Below are 13257 nucleotides of genomic sequence, written 5' to 3'. Positions count from 1 at the left end.
GTGGCTAACACTGGTGGAAACATCTCGGTTCTTGTTTGACTCCTCAGGAACATAGGAGGCTGTTGATCACACCCGCCTTTCTGGTACTTTCCCCTTGCTTTGCTTCCAGGGCTCACAAGAAAAACTGGTAAAGGGCAATCTAAGAAGTTTAGATCAATGAAGCAACAGTTCTGGCGTGACAGCTGAGGTGCTGAGGACACGATGAGCGAAACAAAGTCCCTGGCCGCATGCGACTTGCTGTCTTGGGTGTTGCTGAAGTTAAGCCCGACACGTAGGTGCCCAGGTGATACCTGTGTGCAGAACAGAGGCTGATCGGGTCGTGGGCACAAGAGGGAGGCCGAGATGGAGATGAGGCCCAGGGGGTGTGACTGGTGGAGCGGAGTGTGGCCCGGGTGGGCTGCAGGTGGGGCAGCTTCTGGCACTGCCTCCGGGACAGTGCCACAGGTAAGGTAACAGGCAACGTTTTGTACAGACTCGGGAGTGGCCGTGAAGATAGGGGCCACCTGGCTGCTGGGGTAGCTGTGGGAGCAGGGAGGGATGGGGGCCCCGGGGCCCGCCCTGAAGAATTTGCAAAGAATCAAGGCCTCCCCACACCTTGGGGAGGCGCCACCCCTCTTGCTGTGTGGACACCTGCCAGGGAAGGGGCTCCTCTGGCACGGATCTCTGCTCCTTTCGTGACCTGGGCCTGTGTGGGTTCCAGCACAAAAATGGGTCTGCCTGTGCGCCGTGGTGTGCTGGGGACAGGGCCAGCCCACCTCTAGCTTCACTGCTCCAGTGCTCAATCTGCAAAGTCTAAATTTAGGTGAAGGAAGGAAGGAAAGAAGAAAGGAAGGAAGGAACCCCCCCTTGGTTTCCTATGGAGAGGAGGGTGGTGCAGGAGAAGGCCTGGCCTGGCGCTTCTTACCCCAGCTGCCCTGGATGGGCACGTGGGCAAACAGGCAGTCTGTCTGGCTAGGGCTCCCCCATCCCAGATGGCTGTTTGGAGGGGAGAGAGGATCGATACCCTGATGGTGGCAGCTGCTCTGGGACGCCTCCTTCCTGCACAGGTCTGCAGGTCTGGGCTGAGCCAAGCCAAGGGGGGAGTTCCCCCTTGGGCACTTGGCGGGAGGCTGGACCAACGGGGCTGGGAGATTGCTGGGAGGTTCTGGCCCCCTCCCCCATTCAAGACAGTGACGGCTGCCAGGGTGAGGGAGCGCCCGTCCAGGGCACCTGGTGGCAGAGCCAAGAGCTACAGGAATCCTGCGCTGCCTGCCTGGGTGGGAGAGATGGAGACGCGGCGAGGAGGGTAAGAGACGACACAGGCCACGCTGGCTCCAGATCAGGAAGTTTTATTGCTGACATGCAGGAAGAGTCCCCATGTAGTACAAAAATATGACTTTATACAAACTTTTTTGTGACTTTTCCCGTTTTGTTTTTTTACAATAGGACTTCTCTCAGCGTGTGACACCCAGTGAGGGCAGACCCAAACTCCTCTCATTTGCTTTGCCAGAACTTAATCAGACACACGGGCTGACCTTGGAAGGGACCAGTCTGTCTGACAGGCTTTGCAGACCTGGAGGATATTGCTTTGAAAAGGAGAAAGACCACCAGGCAAGCAGGCCCAGAGGGTCTAGGCAGGCTGCCGGACAAGGGGCTCGAGTGAGGCCCTCACGGGAGGACAGTCACAGGGCTGGGAGCCCTGGGCCGGGGACTGCGTTTCTACTCCTTTAGGAGACTTCTTTTTGAAATAAATATAGAAAAGAGGGCATCCCGCACCACGCCCCCGCCCCTCCCCACCCCAGCACGAGACCCTGGCTCTCAGCAGCTGGACGGCTGAGGCAGGCGGAGCCGGGGCTCAGGGGAGTAAGTGCTGGGCTCAGGCGGGCCCCCACGGACCCACTGAGGCAGAGGCACGAGGCGCCCACGTGCTGGGATGGGGGCGTGGGGAGGAAGGGGCGTGGGCGGCCCTGCTACTGCTGGCAAGAGGTGGCCCCATTTTTTCCAGATGGGGAAACTGAGGCACAAGGAGGTTTGGGACCTTGCCCAAGTCCCTCACAGTGAGTCAGCTTTGGGGGAGGGGGCAGCTCACACCCTGGGAAACAAGGTCACACAGGCCTCTGTCACCTCCCCACTGGGGAGAAGGCAGGCAGGAAGGGCCCGAGGGCCCAGGGCTGCCTGGAGGGGAACGCTCAGCTGCTCTGAGGGGCCTGGGGAGGGCAGGTCAGGGGAAGGTCTTTGCTTGGCACTGGGCAGGGCCAAGTCCAGTGTGGGAGAGCGGGAAGGAGGGCATTCTGGTGAGAACAGCGTTTCTGGCAAGACAGGCATCCACTTCAAAATCTCGGCTCAAAAAGGGCAGCAGGGCTGTTCTCAAGCCAGGCTGGGCCCCCCAGTCCCTACGATTCTCCCCACGAGTCCTACAGCCCCCAGGAAGGACCCTGGCGCCCCTGGTGGTCTGCTGGGAGAGACACCACCTCTATTACGAGGCAGGGGCGGGAGAGGAGATGCCCCCACGGTTCTCTGAACACGCAGGACTGAGGGGAGTGAGACGGCGTGCAAACAGGGCCGCCTGTTCACAGCTGGCCCAGAGCACCCCTCACCAGCCCCCCACCAGGCACCCTTCCCATCCATGTCGGCGTCACCTCAGTACCACGGTGAGGGGTGGAAGAGGAAACCAGGGCTGATGCGGGTGTACAGCACCTCAGAGAAGCTGAGACGGGAGAGAGAGAACCAAGTGTTGAAAGGCCTCCGCATCACCAGAAACAAGGAGGGACTGGTGGGCTGGAGGTGGAAGGGGACTGGCCAGAAGGGGCTTCTGAGCCTGGGGGCGAGGAGGGGGCCCATCGGGGGCTGTGGACTCCCTGCTGTCCAGCCAGGCTGGGGGCAGGGAGTGGCATGGGCCGAGCCACCTAGAGATGGGAGAGAAGTTGGTTTCAGTACAAAAATAAATACATTTGAATTCCGCTTAAGATGAGGTGACAGTTTTCCAAAGCTTGGACTGAGGGGCCTGGGGTCAGAAGGGGAGGGAGGAAAACAGACCGCGAGGGGCCTGGCAGGGCAGTGGGGAGCGGGCATTCATGTTGGGAGCCAGCAGCGAGCTGCACTTTCAGCTTATGTGGACTGTGGGGGCAGCTGCCCCCGGGGGTCAGTGGGTAGGTCGGGCCCCTGGGCAGGCAGGTGGGCTCCCTCCTCCTCCCTCTCACTCAGTCCAGAGACAGCATGGTTAAAGAGACAGAGGTAGATTAAAACGTCATGATTAAAAGCAGATTAGTTATCTAGGCTTCTCAGATTAAAAAACCAAACAATCAAGCAATCATTCCAAAAGGTAGCTTCGTGGTACCTCTGCTGACCCCATGCGTGACCTGGGCTGTCCCTGCCCCGTCCCCGGTGCGGCCCGGGAGAGAGTTCGGCACTACGGCGCCCAGCCGGGCAGCCGCGCTGTCGGCTGGGGTCCGGGAAGAGGTGGTGGGTGGTGCCGGTGCCCCTGCCCGAGGCTGCTATTTCCGCAGGTAGCGCTGCGCCAGGATGGCTGCGTCCAGGGGGTTCACGGGCTGCGCGTCGCGGCCCAGCCGTCGCACGGGCGGCACGCTGCCCGGCTGCCGCCGGGGCCCCCAGCTGCGGGCCTCGTGCGCGGAGCTCTTCTCCTCGGCCAGCAGCAGCTGCTGCCGCATGTAGTTCTCAAACTCGTACTGGGAGCACTCCTCTGCCACCTTCGCCTGCGAGGCAGAGAGAGGCCCACGGAGCCCGGCAGGGAGACAGCGAGAGAGGCGGAAACCCAAGAGGGAAGGGCAGGGCGGCGTCAGCTGGCCGCCGCTGCAAGGGCCTCCCTCCCCGGGCACCACACCCTTGGGCACCATCTAGCGGCCCAGAGTGTGGGTCCCAGAAGCCCTCCAGCCAGCCTTGCTGGCCAACCTGGGTGTCAATCAGACCTGTGATCTCCCGTAACTCACTGATCTTGGAAGAGGTCACGTTCCCTCAGAAGGCTTAGCGTCCCACCCGCCCCCCATGAAACGGGGCAGTAGTCTCCCCTCACAGAGGCTCTCGAGGGACTGGGGCAGGTCAAGTGTCAAGAGAGCGGCCTGGGGCTGGGGTGCCAGCACCTGGGCAACCCTGTTTCTCCGTCTTGCCCCAGGCTGAGCTCCCTGGACAGCCCAGGCATAGTCACAAACTGAAGCGCGTGGTCCCTGTGCTAATCATGAGAGGGGGAGAGCAGGGCTGTGGAATCAGACTTGGGTTCAAGGCTCAGCCACTACTTCCAAGCTGTGCGACTTTGGGAAAATTACTTTACCTCTCTGAACCTGTTTCCTCTTTAGTGAAATGAGATAAGAACACAGGACACGTAGGCCTGTAGTGTGGACTGAATGAGGTGTACTGGAGGGGCACTCACTACATGCTAGTGATGATTATTTTTAGCTGCTGAACAGCCCTGGGAGGGGGTGGGAGCTGGGGGGCAGGGCCTGGAACTCTCTCTTCGAGGGCCAAGAGGCTCTGCTGTAGTCCCAGGCTGGCTCCGTCTGGTCCTCCCTGCCCAGTGCTTGCTGTGGGACTCCAGGGTGGCCCAGAGAGGGAGGGTCCTTACAGTTTCCCTCCCCGGGCTCGGCCAAGCCCTGCCCTCCAGGACGCACCCTGAGATCACCCGCTAGCTGCTGCCTTGCGCCCTGGTCTCCACCCTGACCCCGGGCCCAGCACTTTCTCCAGTGTAGGCAACAGGGGAGGAGAGAAAACTGGGAGAAAATGAATCATCTGAAAAACTAAAAGCAGGAAGGGCAAGAGAAAACCCTGTGAGTCAGAGGGGCAGGCCAGTGTGACCGTTTAAAGGGCCGGCATTTGGCAGAGCCAGGGCCTGGGCAGGAAGAGGAAGCTGAGGGAGAGCCAGGCTGAGCTGCCATGAGGCCTCCCCATCGTGGGGCCTCCTCCTCGGCTGCCTCACAGCCCCTCTCTCAGGCCACGGAACTGCCAGCTGAGCCAGACCCAAGGCAGGCCCCAGGCAGCTCCGGCTGAGGACTTAGGTCTCTCTTTCCCAGCTCCAAGGGCTGGGGAGAGGCCAAGGAGGCCCTGGTTGGGAAAGGGGCGGAGGGGGCCCTGCAGCCCTGCCCAGCCTGCCCTCCCCAACTCACCTCCTGGGAGCTGTCTGCGTTGCTCATTTGGTCATCGATGTCAGGAACCACCTGCAAAGGCCCGCTCAGAGAGGACAGGGACTGCCTGCAGGGGAGGCAGGTAAGTCAGGCTGGCTCCAGGCAGCCCAGGCCCTGCTCCCCCAAAAGGCCAGGTCCCCACTGCTCTGAGACTTGGCTGGAATCAACAGACCTGGGATAGGTCCCAGCTCAGCCCCTTCCTGACACGACTGCCTCTGCTTCGGTGAGCCTCAGTTCTCTCTCTCTCTCTCTCTCTCTCTATATATATATATACACACACATATATATGTGTATATATATATATATGTATATATATATATACACATATATATCTTAGCCACGAGGCTTGTGGGATCTTAGTTCCCTGACGAGGGATTGAACCCGGGCCCTCGGTAGTGAAAGTGCAGAGTCCTAACCACTGGACTGCCCGGGAATTCCCTCACCCAATAAATGGGGGACAATTTCCGCCTCGCAGGCTGTGGTGAGAACTCAGTGAGATAATACCCATCCCATAGTTGGCGTGGAGGAGATGCTCAACCCTGAGTTCTGCCTGCACCCTCCCAACCCTGCCCATCAGGAGCATCTGGAGATCTGACTCTGCCTGGAGGAGAAACGGGCCCAACCTCAGGCTACTTTTCTGGGGAGGCAGGACAGTGCCTATAGGTGGGCAGAACACGGCCTTGCCCCTGCCCACTCACCACGACGCAATGATGGCACTGAGGGCCTCCAGGACGTCGGCAGCAGCCAGGCGCTGCTGGGGGTCGAGGACCAGCAGTTTCCGGATGAGACACACGGTGTTCTCAGAAACCCGCCCGTCCCTGATGCAGGAGAGAGAGAGGGAGAGGCTCAGGCGGGGTGGGCTGGTTCTGGGTCTTGGACCCAGGACTCTAAGACTCACTGTGTTGTTTCCAGCCCTCAAGCCTGAATGGCTGGACTCCAGGGAAGGAGGACTCACTCGGGGATGGTGTACTCGGCGGCCTTGATCTTGCGGAAGAGCTCCTGCGGGATGCTGTCGTAGAAGGGGAACTGGCCGTAGAGCATGGTGAAGAGCACCACGCCCAGGGCCCACATGTCGCTCGGCTTGCCCCGGTACGGCCGGCCTGCAGGGCACATGGACACACGCACACTCAGCCCAGGGCTGGTGAAGAACGGCCCTGGCACTCCCTCGGCTTACTGGCTTTGCGCCTGAAGTCCTACCCACAGGACCCCTCCGCCTTGGCACCCTCACTTCCAATCTCCCCCCCGCCCCATGCTTCCTCCCAGAGCAAGCCGCACGGGCCCAGTCCTTGAGCTTCTTCCTCCTCCGCTCCTCAGGCCGGTTCCGGCTCGTGCTCTGGAGACCCGGCTCCACAGGGGGATGCCCCGCCTTGGCGTGGCCCCTGAGGGGAAGGGGTCACACCTGGCCTTGTGCAGCCCACCCTCCTGGGCACATTTCACGCCTCCTCCTCACAGCACCAGCCCTGCTCTACTGACTGCGAGCTCTTGGGCGCTGGTCTGGCCTCTGCAGCAGACAAGCTCTCCCAGGAGCTCTAACTGTCAGGTGACTTTTCCCTGAGCTTTGACTTTTGAGGGAACAGTGAACTTCAAGCTTTCCTTTTGGTAATGACAATGCCAGCTATGGTTTATTGAGCCAGACACTGGGTTATGGCCTTATTTAATCCCACAGGGACCTAATGAAGTAGGGGCTATTATCATCCTGATTTTATTTATTTATTTATTTATTTTGCGGTGTGCGGGCCTCTCACTGTTGTGGCCTCTCCCGTTGCGGAGCACAGGCTCCGGACGTGCAGGCTCAATGGCCATGGCTCACGGGCCCAGCCGCTCCACGGCATATGGGATCTTCCCGGACCGGGGCACGAACCGGTGTCCCCTGCATCGGCAGGCGGAGTCTCAACCACTGCGCCACCAGGGAAGCCCCATCCTGATTTTATAGATGAGAAAATTAGAGGCCCAGAGAGGTCAGTACCTTTCCCAAGGTCACACAGGTATTAACCAGACTATGAACTGTGAGGGCAAGGCCATGACTGCCATTTCACAGCTTCATGCCCGGTGCTGAGGTCTGTGCTTGGCACACAGAGTCATGAAAGGCAGACCTGGGATCAAAACCCGCTTGAGTCACCCCACTTCATCCTCTTAACAATGTAGGGAGGCAGGACTGTTTTCAGCTTTTAACCCACAAGGAGACTGAGGCTCAGAGAAGGGGGGTTGAGGGCCAAAGTCACACAGCTGGGTATTAACAAGCCCAGTCCCAGAGCCCGGGTCTCTGGTCTCCCAGTCCAGGTCTCTTTCTGATGCAGGGGGTTCCTCTGTTTCATCCCTCAAGACTGGCATGAGTCTGGAAGAGCCAGAGAGAGAGGCCGAGGGCAGCAGGTGGGAGTGACTGCACGTGGAGGCCACCCCAGCCTGGCACTGCTGAGGAGGCCTAACCAGAGGCAGCCCATCCACTCCCAGGCCTGCATACAGTCACAGACCGCACCTCCGACACAGCTCTGGCTCTGTCAACTACAGAGATGCTTTCGGGACTCTCAGGGAGGGTACCCAGGCTGGGCTGGGCTGGTGGGGGAGGGGTGCTCGGGGAGTTGGGAGGCACCCTTGGCACCCAGATCCTCTAGCAGAGGCCACAGGGACTCCACCCCAAATCCCCAGGCCTGGAGAATGGCACCGCTGCCCTCTGCAGAGGTAGCCCTGGGAGAGGCCTGATGCTCCAGCAGAACCCTCAGCTGGGAGCGGGACTCCAAGGAGGTCGCAAACACCCGAGGCAAGTTAGAGCAGCCTGCTCCACAGGAAGACACGTGACAGCTCGGGAAGAGGCTGCTTCTGCCACTGTGAGGAGGGAGGCACGTGTGTGAGTGCTGGGGATAAAGGGCCCTGTAGACAACCCTGAAACCTTCGCATCGCAGGGATGGGAGCGGATGTGAGCCCTTGGTCCCCGGAGGGATCAGGACAGACAGAGGGACCCCAATGTGGCAAAGGACAAGCAAGAAAGGAAAGAAAGCCTACGGTGAAACAGAAGCGTGGGCTTGGGCAGGAGGCAGCCCTGGGATCGAGCCTCAGTTTTCTGGTTTACTATTAGCTGTGACTTTGAACAAGAGGTCTGATCTCTCTGAGCCTCAATTTTCCCATCTGTAAAAATTTTACCTCACAGGGTAGCTGTGTGGTTTTATACAGATGATGCCTGTCATGTGCTCAGTACAGCACCCAGCGCTGACAGTTTATCAGAAGGTGATAGCTACATAATTGACTTATATTGTGTATTACCTGTCTCAGCCCCACTAGAAAGCCAGCTCACCATCCATGGAGGCAGGATGTTTGTCTGACTGTTCACTGCTGTATTCAAAGTGTCTAGAACAGAGCCTCGTACGTGGCAGGCCCTCGGTAAATACCAGCAGAATGAATGAATGAATGAATGAATGAATGAACGAACAAAGGGAGTGATATCTTTGAAATGCAAGTCTCACCACGGTAGCCTCAGTGAAGACCTCTTCAGCGGCGTCCTCTCGAAGTTGAATTAAAGGATGGCGTTTCTCAACAGGGCCTCTATTAGGCCTTGCGCGGCTGGACCCCCATCCACCTCTCTGGCCTCCCCCTGAACTTTCTGAGCGGCAGCCTCAGGGGCCTTCTGTGGTTCCTCAACTATGTGGCGCCACCTTCGCCCAGTCACACCCCTCGCGGGCTCCTATTTATTCTCACAACCTCAGCTCGAACGCCACTTCCCTGGGGAGGGTCTTCAAGCGCCCATTCTTCATACTCACAAAAATCACGTTTCTTTCCTTCCAAGCACTAATCTCAGAGTAACTAGTGTAATGGTTACCATCTTCTTCCTCCATGGGACCCCCAATTTTGTACCTGGAGGGACAGCACTAGTTTGGGCCACCACTGAAGCCCCAGCACCTAGCCCGGGGCACACCCACAGATAGTTTGTTGACTGAATGAACGGCTGCAGAGCCTGGCTGTGTGAGGCCGCAGGGCCTGCTGCCTGGCACCCTGCACATACCGCTGAGCACGTCTGGACTGATGTAGGCGGGGCTCCCCCTCTGGTCCTTCAGCAGGTCCCCCTCGCTCACGAGATGCTTCCCGAGGCAGAAGTTGGTGATGGTTATCCGATGAGTCCTGGGGGCAGGAGGCAGAGAGTGAACAAACCTCGGTGTCTGTACCCACGGGCGCCCCAGCTGTCCCCACCTCTCGTCCAAGGAGCAGACAAATCACACCCACGTCCTTTTCTTCTCCATTGGCCCTCCCGGCCTCCCCATAGCTGCGTGGGGAGTGCCACTGGGGGTGCTGACACAGGCTAGTCACCCTTGGTTGCCACCTGCTGAGCCGTCCCCACAGGGATCTGAGTCACTCTGACCAGGGGAGCTTCAGGGTGCTCCCCTGAACCTGCGCCCTGGATGAGTCTTGGGGCTACAGCTTAGGGCTTGGAAGAACTGCAGAGATTTCCTCAATCTCCACACACATAGTATCTATCAGTAGACTCGGAGGAACTGGAGACCTCGTCTGGTTCCCTCATTTACACAGGAGGCAGAGGAAGTCCAGCAGATCCTTGGAGGCCTTCCTTGAGGGCCTCCCTCAGTCCCCCAGTGCTGACCCCTTTGGTCATCACTTTTATTATTATCGCAGCAGCACCAACAGTACTAAAAACTAATGCTGGGTCTTCCCTGGTGGCGCAGTGGTTAAGAATCCACCTGCCAATGCAGGGGACACGGGTTCGACCCCTGGTCCGGGAAGATCCCACATGCCGTGGAGCAACTAAGCCCGTGCGCCACAACTACTGAGCTGTGCTCTGGAGCCCGCAAACCACAACTATGGAGCCCGTGCACAACTACCGAGCTTGCGCTCTAGAGCCCGCGAGCCACCTCTACTGAAGCCTGCGTGCTTAGAGCCCGTGCTCCGCACCAAGAGAAGCCACTGCAATGAGAAGCCCGCGCACCACAGTGAAGAGTAGTCCCCAGCTCGCTGCAACTAGAGAAAGCCCGCGTGCACCAACGAAGACCCAACGCAGCCAAAAAATTAAATAAAATAAAAATAAATTTTTTAAAAAAGGAAAAGGGAAGAAAGTTTAAAAAAAACCCCAAAAACCTAATGCTTAGTAAGTGCAGACCCTGGCTTAAGTGCCCGATGGGGACTGTTTTCATTCACCCCTCACAACAGCCTACCAGGGAGACTTTCTCACCGCCCACCTCACAGATGATGCAATCAGGACACAGAGAAGTGGAGACACTTGCCCAGGGTCACTTGCTAGTGAGGAGTGGAGCAGCATGCAACCCAGGTCTGTCTGACCTCGGACTCTGCACCCTGAGTGACATCAGTGGGGTGCCCACTGGGTCCCGGGACAATGCCCAGCACCTGGCTTTCCCTTCCATTCCATCCAAGCTGACTCACCCCTTGTCTTGTACAGCAGACTCTGCACTGGCTAGAAAACCATAGATCCCCCATCTGAGAGAGCCGTGGTGAGAGCAGCTTTGGGCTCTGGTCCTTTCTAGGAGGCTCACAACGAGAACAAAAGCCGGCCCAGAGAGGACGCCGTATGCCACCCCTGGGGACGTGGGGTGAGGGTGCAGAGCTTCCTCGGCCTGTGTTGGGGGGCACAGGGAGGAAGGGCCCCTCTGCCGTGTCAGCCCGCTGGCTGGGCGGAGAAGCCTGGGAGGACGGCAGGAAGGGAAGCCCCACCGGGGACCTCGGGCGGCCTCTCCGTAGAAGAGCCTCCAGGGGGAGAAGAGGTTGGCTCAGAGGCACAGGTGTGTGCGGCTGTGCTCACGAGGCTCCGAGAGCCCTTCAGCTTTCTTGGGGAATTCTGCAGGCAAGGGCTTGGTGCAAAACAAAGGCCAGCCTGTCCCCGGCGTTCCAAATGGAAACGCTGGCCCTCGCCCTCCGTACAGGCCCGCCCTGGCAGATGCCACGGAAACCTGCCTGGTGGCCTCCAGGGCAGTTAGAGTCTGAGAGGGCAGGCGAAGGGTCTCGGGGAAGGATCATGTCAAGAAGTGGGCTGCTCCCGCTCAGAACTGCCCATGTCACTGAATACGGCCTGCTCAGGCCTCTTGTCCACGAGGGCCCCACAGAGCAGACACACTGTCTTTTCTCGCCTGGTCAGAGCTGGCCACGGCAGCTGGCGGCCTGAGATGCTGGGAGGAGGACCGCTCAGGGGAGAGGCTGGTGGGCTTGGGAGTCACATCCCCAGGTTCTAGTCCTGGCTCTGCCACTTCCTGGCTGTGTGATCTTGGTCATGTTATTTAATCTCTGTTAAACCTCAATTTCCTCATCTGTAAAACAGGGAAAACATTAGCACCTAACTCCCAGGGCTGTGTTAGGACTTAACAAGATAAGAAGATAATCCCAGGGAAAGCACTGAATCCAGGGCCTGGCAAATAGTGACTGATTACTAAGGGCCAGCTCGGATTATATCTCATCTTCAGGCGGTGGGCACGGCTGGTGGAGGTTACCGGTGGAGACCCCAGGGAAGACAGCGTGCCGAGGTCGCGGGTGAGAGGGGCCACACTGTGACGACAGGCCCTGGAGCACAGGTGCCCGCGCGCTGGCCTTCTGCTCCACTCTGCCGGCGGGACCTGCCAGCCTTCTGCCCATGGGGCTCGAGAAAAGCTCGGCCGAGACTCTGCAGGGTGGGCGGCAGGACCGGGTTGGAGCCTCTCCCACAGGAAACCGCACAGTCAACTCCCAGCCCTCCCGAAGCCTGGCGATGCGCCCTGCCCGCCACCATTGCCCCAGTCGGCGCGGCGCACAGATCCCTGGGAGTCCAGACCCCCCAGGCTGTTCCTGGAAGGAGGGGCAAGGGCAGCAGGGGTGCAAGGAGAGAGCTCGGCGTCAGGAGGGCCCGCTCAGTGAGTCACTCTTCAGCTATGGCCCTCTGGGCTACCACAGTGCGTCTGTTTTTCTAAGAACTGGGCATGCAACGTGCCCACGCGGAAAGAAAGGAGGATGGAGAAAGAACCCACAGCCAACCTCAGAAGGGGATTTCAGATGGCAACCCTTGCCCTTTATCCACAGCAGGGGAACTTGCTGTAGCAGCTGCCTTGCAAACCCTTCTCCCTGTTTCCCTCCCTGCGAGCGCTCTGTCCTGCTGGGAAGGAAGGGGCTGGAGCTCCTCCAGGTCCACCCTTGACTTTGCAAGGATGAAAGCGAGGCCCCGAGAGGGGAGGGGTGTGTGTGTGGACACATGGGAGCAGGCACTGGGCGGCCAGCGTGGGTCCCTGGCAGCACACCCGGCGCCTTCCTGGCACCCGTGACTCAAGGGAGAGGAGGCCAGAACCTCTGTCTGCCCAAGACAGACAGGGGATTATAGGGTTAAAGGATGTGCAGCCAAGACCCAGGGTCTGAATGAGGCGTGGGTGCTCTGCAATCCCAGGGAAACACACCCATGCGTGCACATGCACGCACACAGACACAGACACACGCACGCACGGACACTCACGGGAGAGCTGCTATAGCTACACTGGCGTTACTCAAGAGAGGTGTAACCTTCCGACTATATTCCCAGAACCTAGGGGGGCCTGGAGAAGTGGGAGCCAGAAGCTAAGCCACCACAGAGACAAAGAGGCCTGGGGTGCTGGCCTGGTTAGCAGTGCAGGAGCCCCTGACGGTGCATGCCCGTGAGCACCCTCGGGATGCTCACTCAGAGCCAGTGAACGGCCGCACGGAGGCCCCGGGAGGCCATGGGCTCTGCAGCCAGACCGACTTTGTGCACAGTGAACCTGCAGCCCAGAGTGGGATGGCGACTGGCCCAACATCCCACGGAAGGCCAGGACCCGAGTCCCCCGACATGAAGACAATACGCTCTCAGGGCCAGGATGGTCTGCACTTTCCGACACCTCCTCTCCCTGTGCAGTTCGGAGCTGGGGCCGGGGCGTCTCGGGACCTGGCCACTCACCACACAGCAGGCCTCATCTCCAGAGGGAGCGAGCATACAGGCCCTGCCGGCCCGGCTGGCTAGCACAGGGTGAGCTTATGAGGGGCAGTCTCTGCAGGAAGGCATGATCATCTCTGCTTTCACAGAGAAGGACACGGAGGCTCAGAGGAGTGCTTGGTACCACAGCAGCTTCTCAACACATGAATGGCTTAATCAACAGGTGAATAATCAAAGGAATGAGTGCTCACTGCTCACGGTCTCAAGGGTAATTAAGAGGCAGTGCTGTGC

At 59.2% G+C, this 13257-nt stretch overlaps 1 protein-coding gene and 1 long non-coding RNA gene across 6 annotated transcripts in view; one reads left to right on the top strand and one right to left on the bottom strand.

Annotated features, from left to right (window-relative positions):
• Positions 1-1312: 1312 nt before the first annotated feature.
• The window catches only part of STK40 (serine/threonine kinase 40), a 37431-nt gene continuing 25486 nt past the window's right edge, over positions 1313-13257 (bottom strand). For 4 of the 5 annotated variants that reach the window (XM_067011392.1, XM_059047132.2, XM_059047210.2 and 1 more), the window contains 5 exons: positions 9106-9221; positions 6067-6211; positions 5810-5929; positions 5094-5178; positions 1313-3692 (listed from right to left, as the gene is read on the bottom strand). In XM_067011392.1, the coding sequence (XP_066867493.1) occupies positions 3474-3692; positions 5094-5178; positions 5810-5929; positions 6067-6211; positions 9106-9221 (685 nt within the window). In that variant the 3' untranslated portion in view covers positions 1313-3473. The remainder of the gene's footprint in view (positions 3693-5093; positions 5179-5809; positions 5930-6066; positions 6212-9105; positions 9222-13257) is intronic. The other variant, XR_010836208.1, reaches the window with a different exon arrangement.
• LOC136792427 (uncharacterized) lies at positions 4698-6802 on the top strand. Its single transcript, XR_010836212.1, has 2 exons — positions 4698-5334; positions 6024-6802. It is a non-coding gene; the product is annotated as an uncharacterized lncRNA (long non-coding RNA).

The sequence above is a fragment of the Kogia breviceps genome, chromosome 1, assembly GCF_026419965.1.
Source record: "Kogia breviceps isolate mKogBre1 chromosome 1, mKogBre1 haplotype 1, whole genome shotgun sequence".
Classification (NCBI taxonomy): Eukaryota; Metazoa; Chordata; class Mammalia; order Artiodactyla; family Physeteridae; genus Kogia; species Kogia breviceps.
The sequence above is the reverse complement of the archived record's forward strand: the minus strand, read 5'-3'. Positions and strand labels throughout refer to the sequence as shown.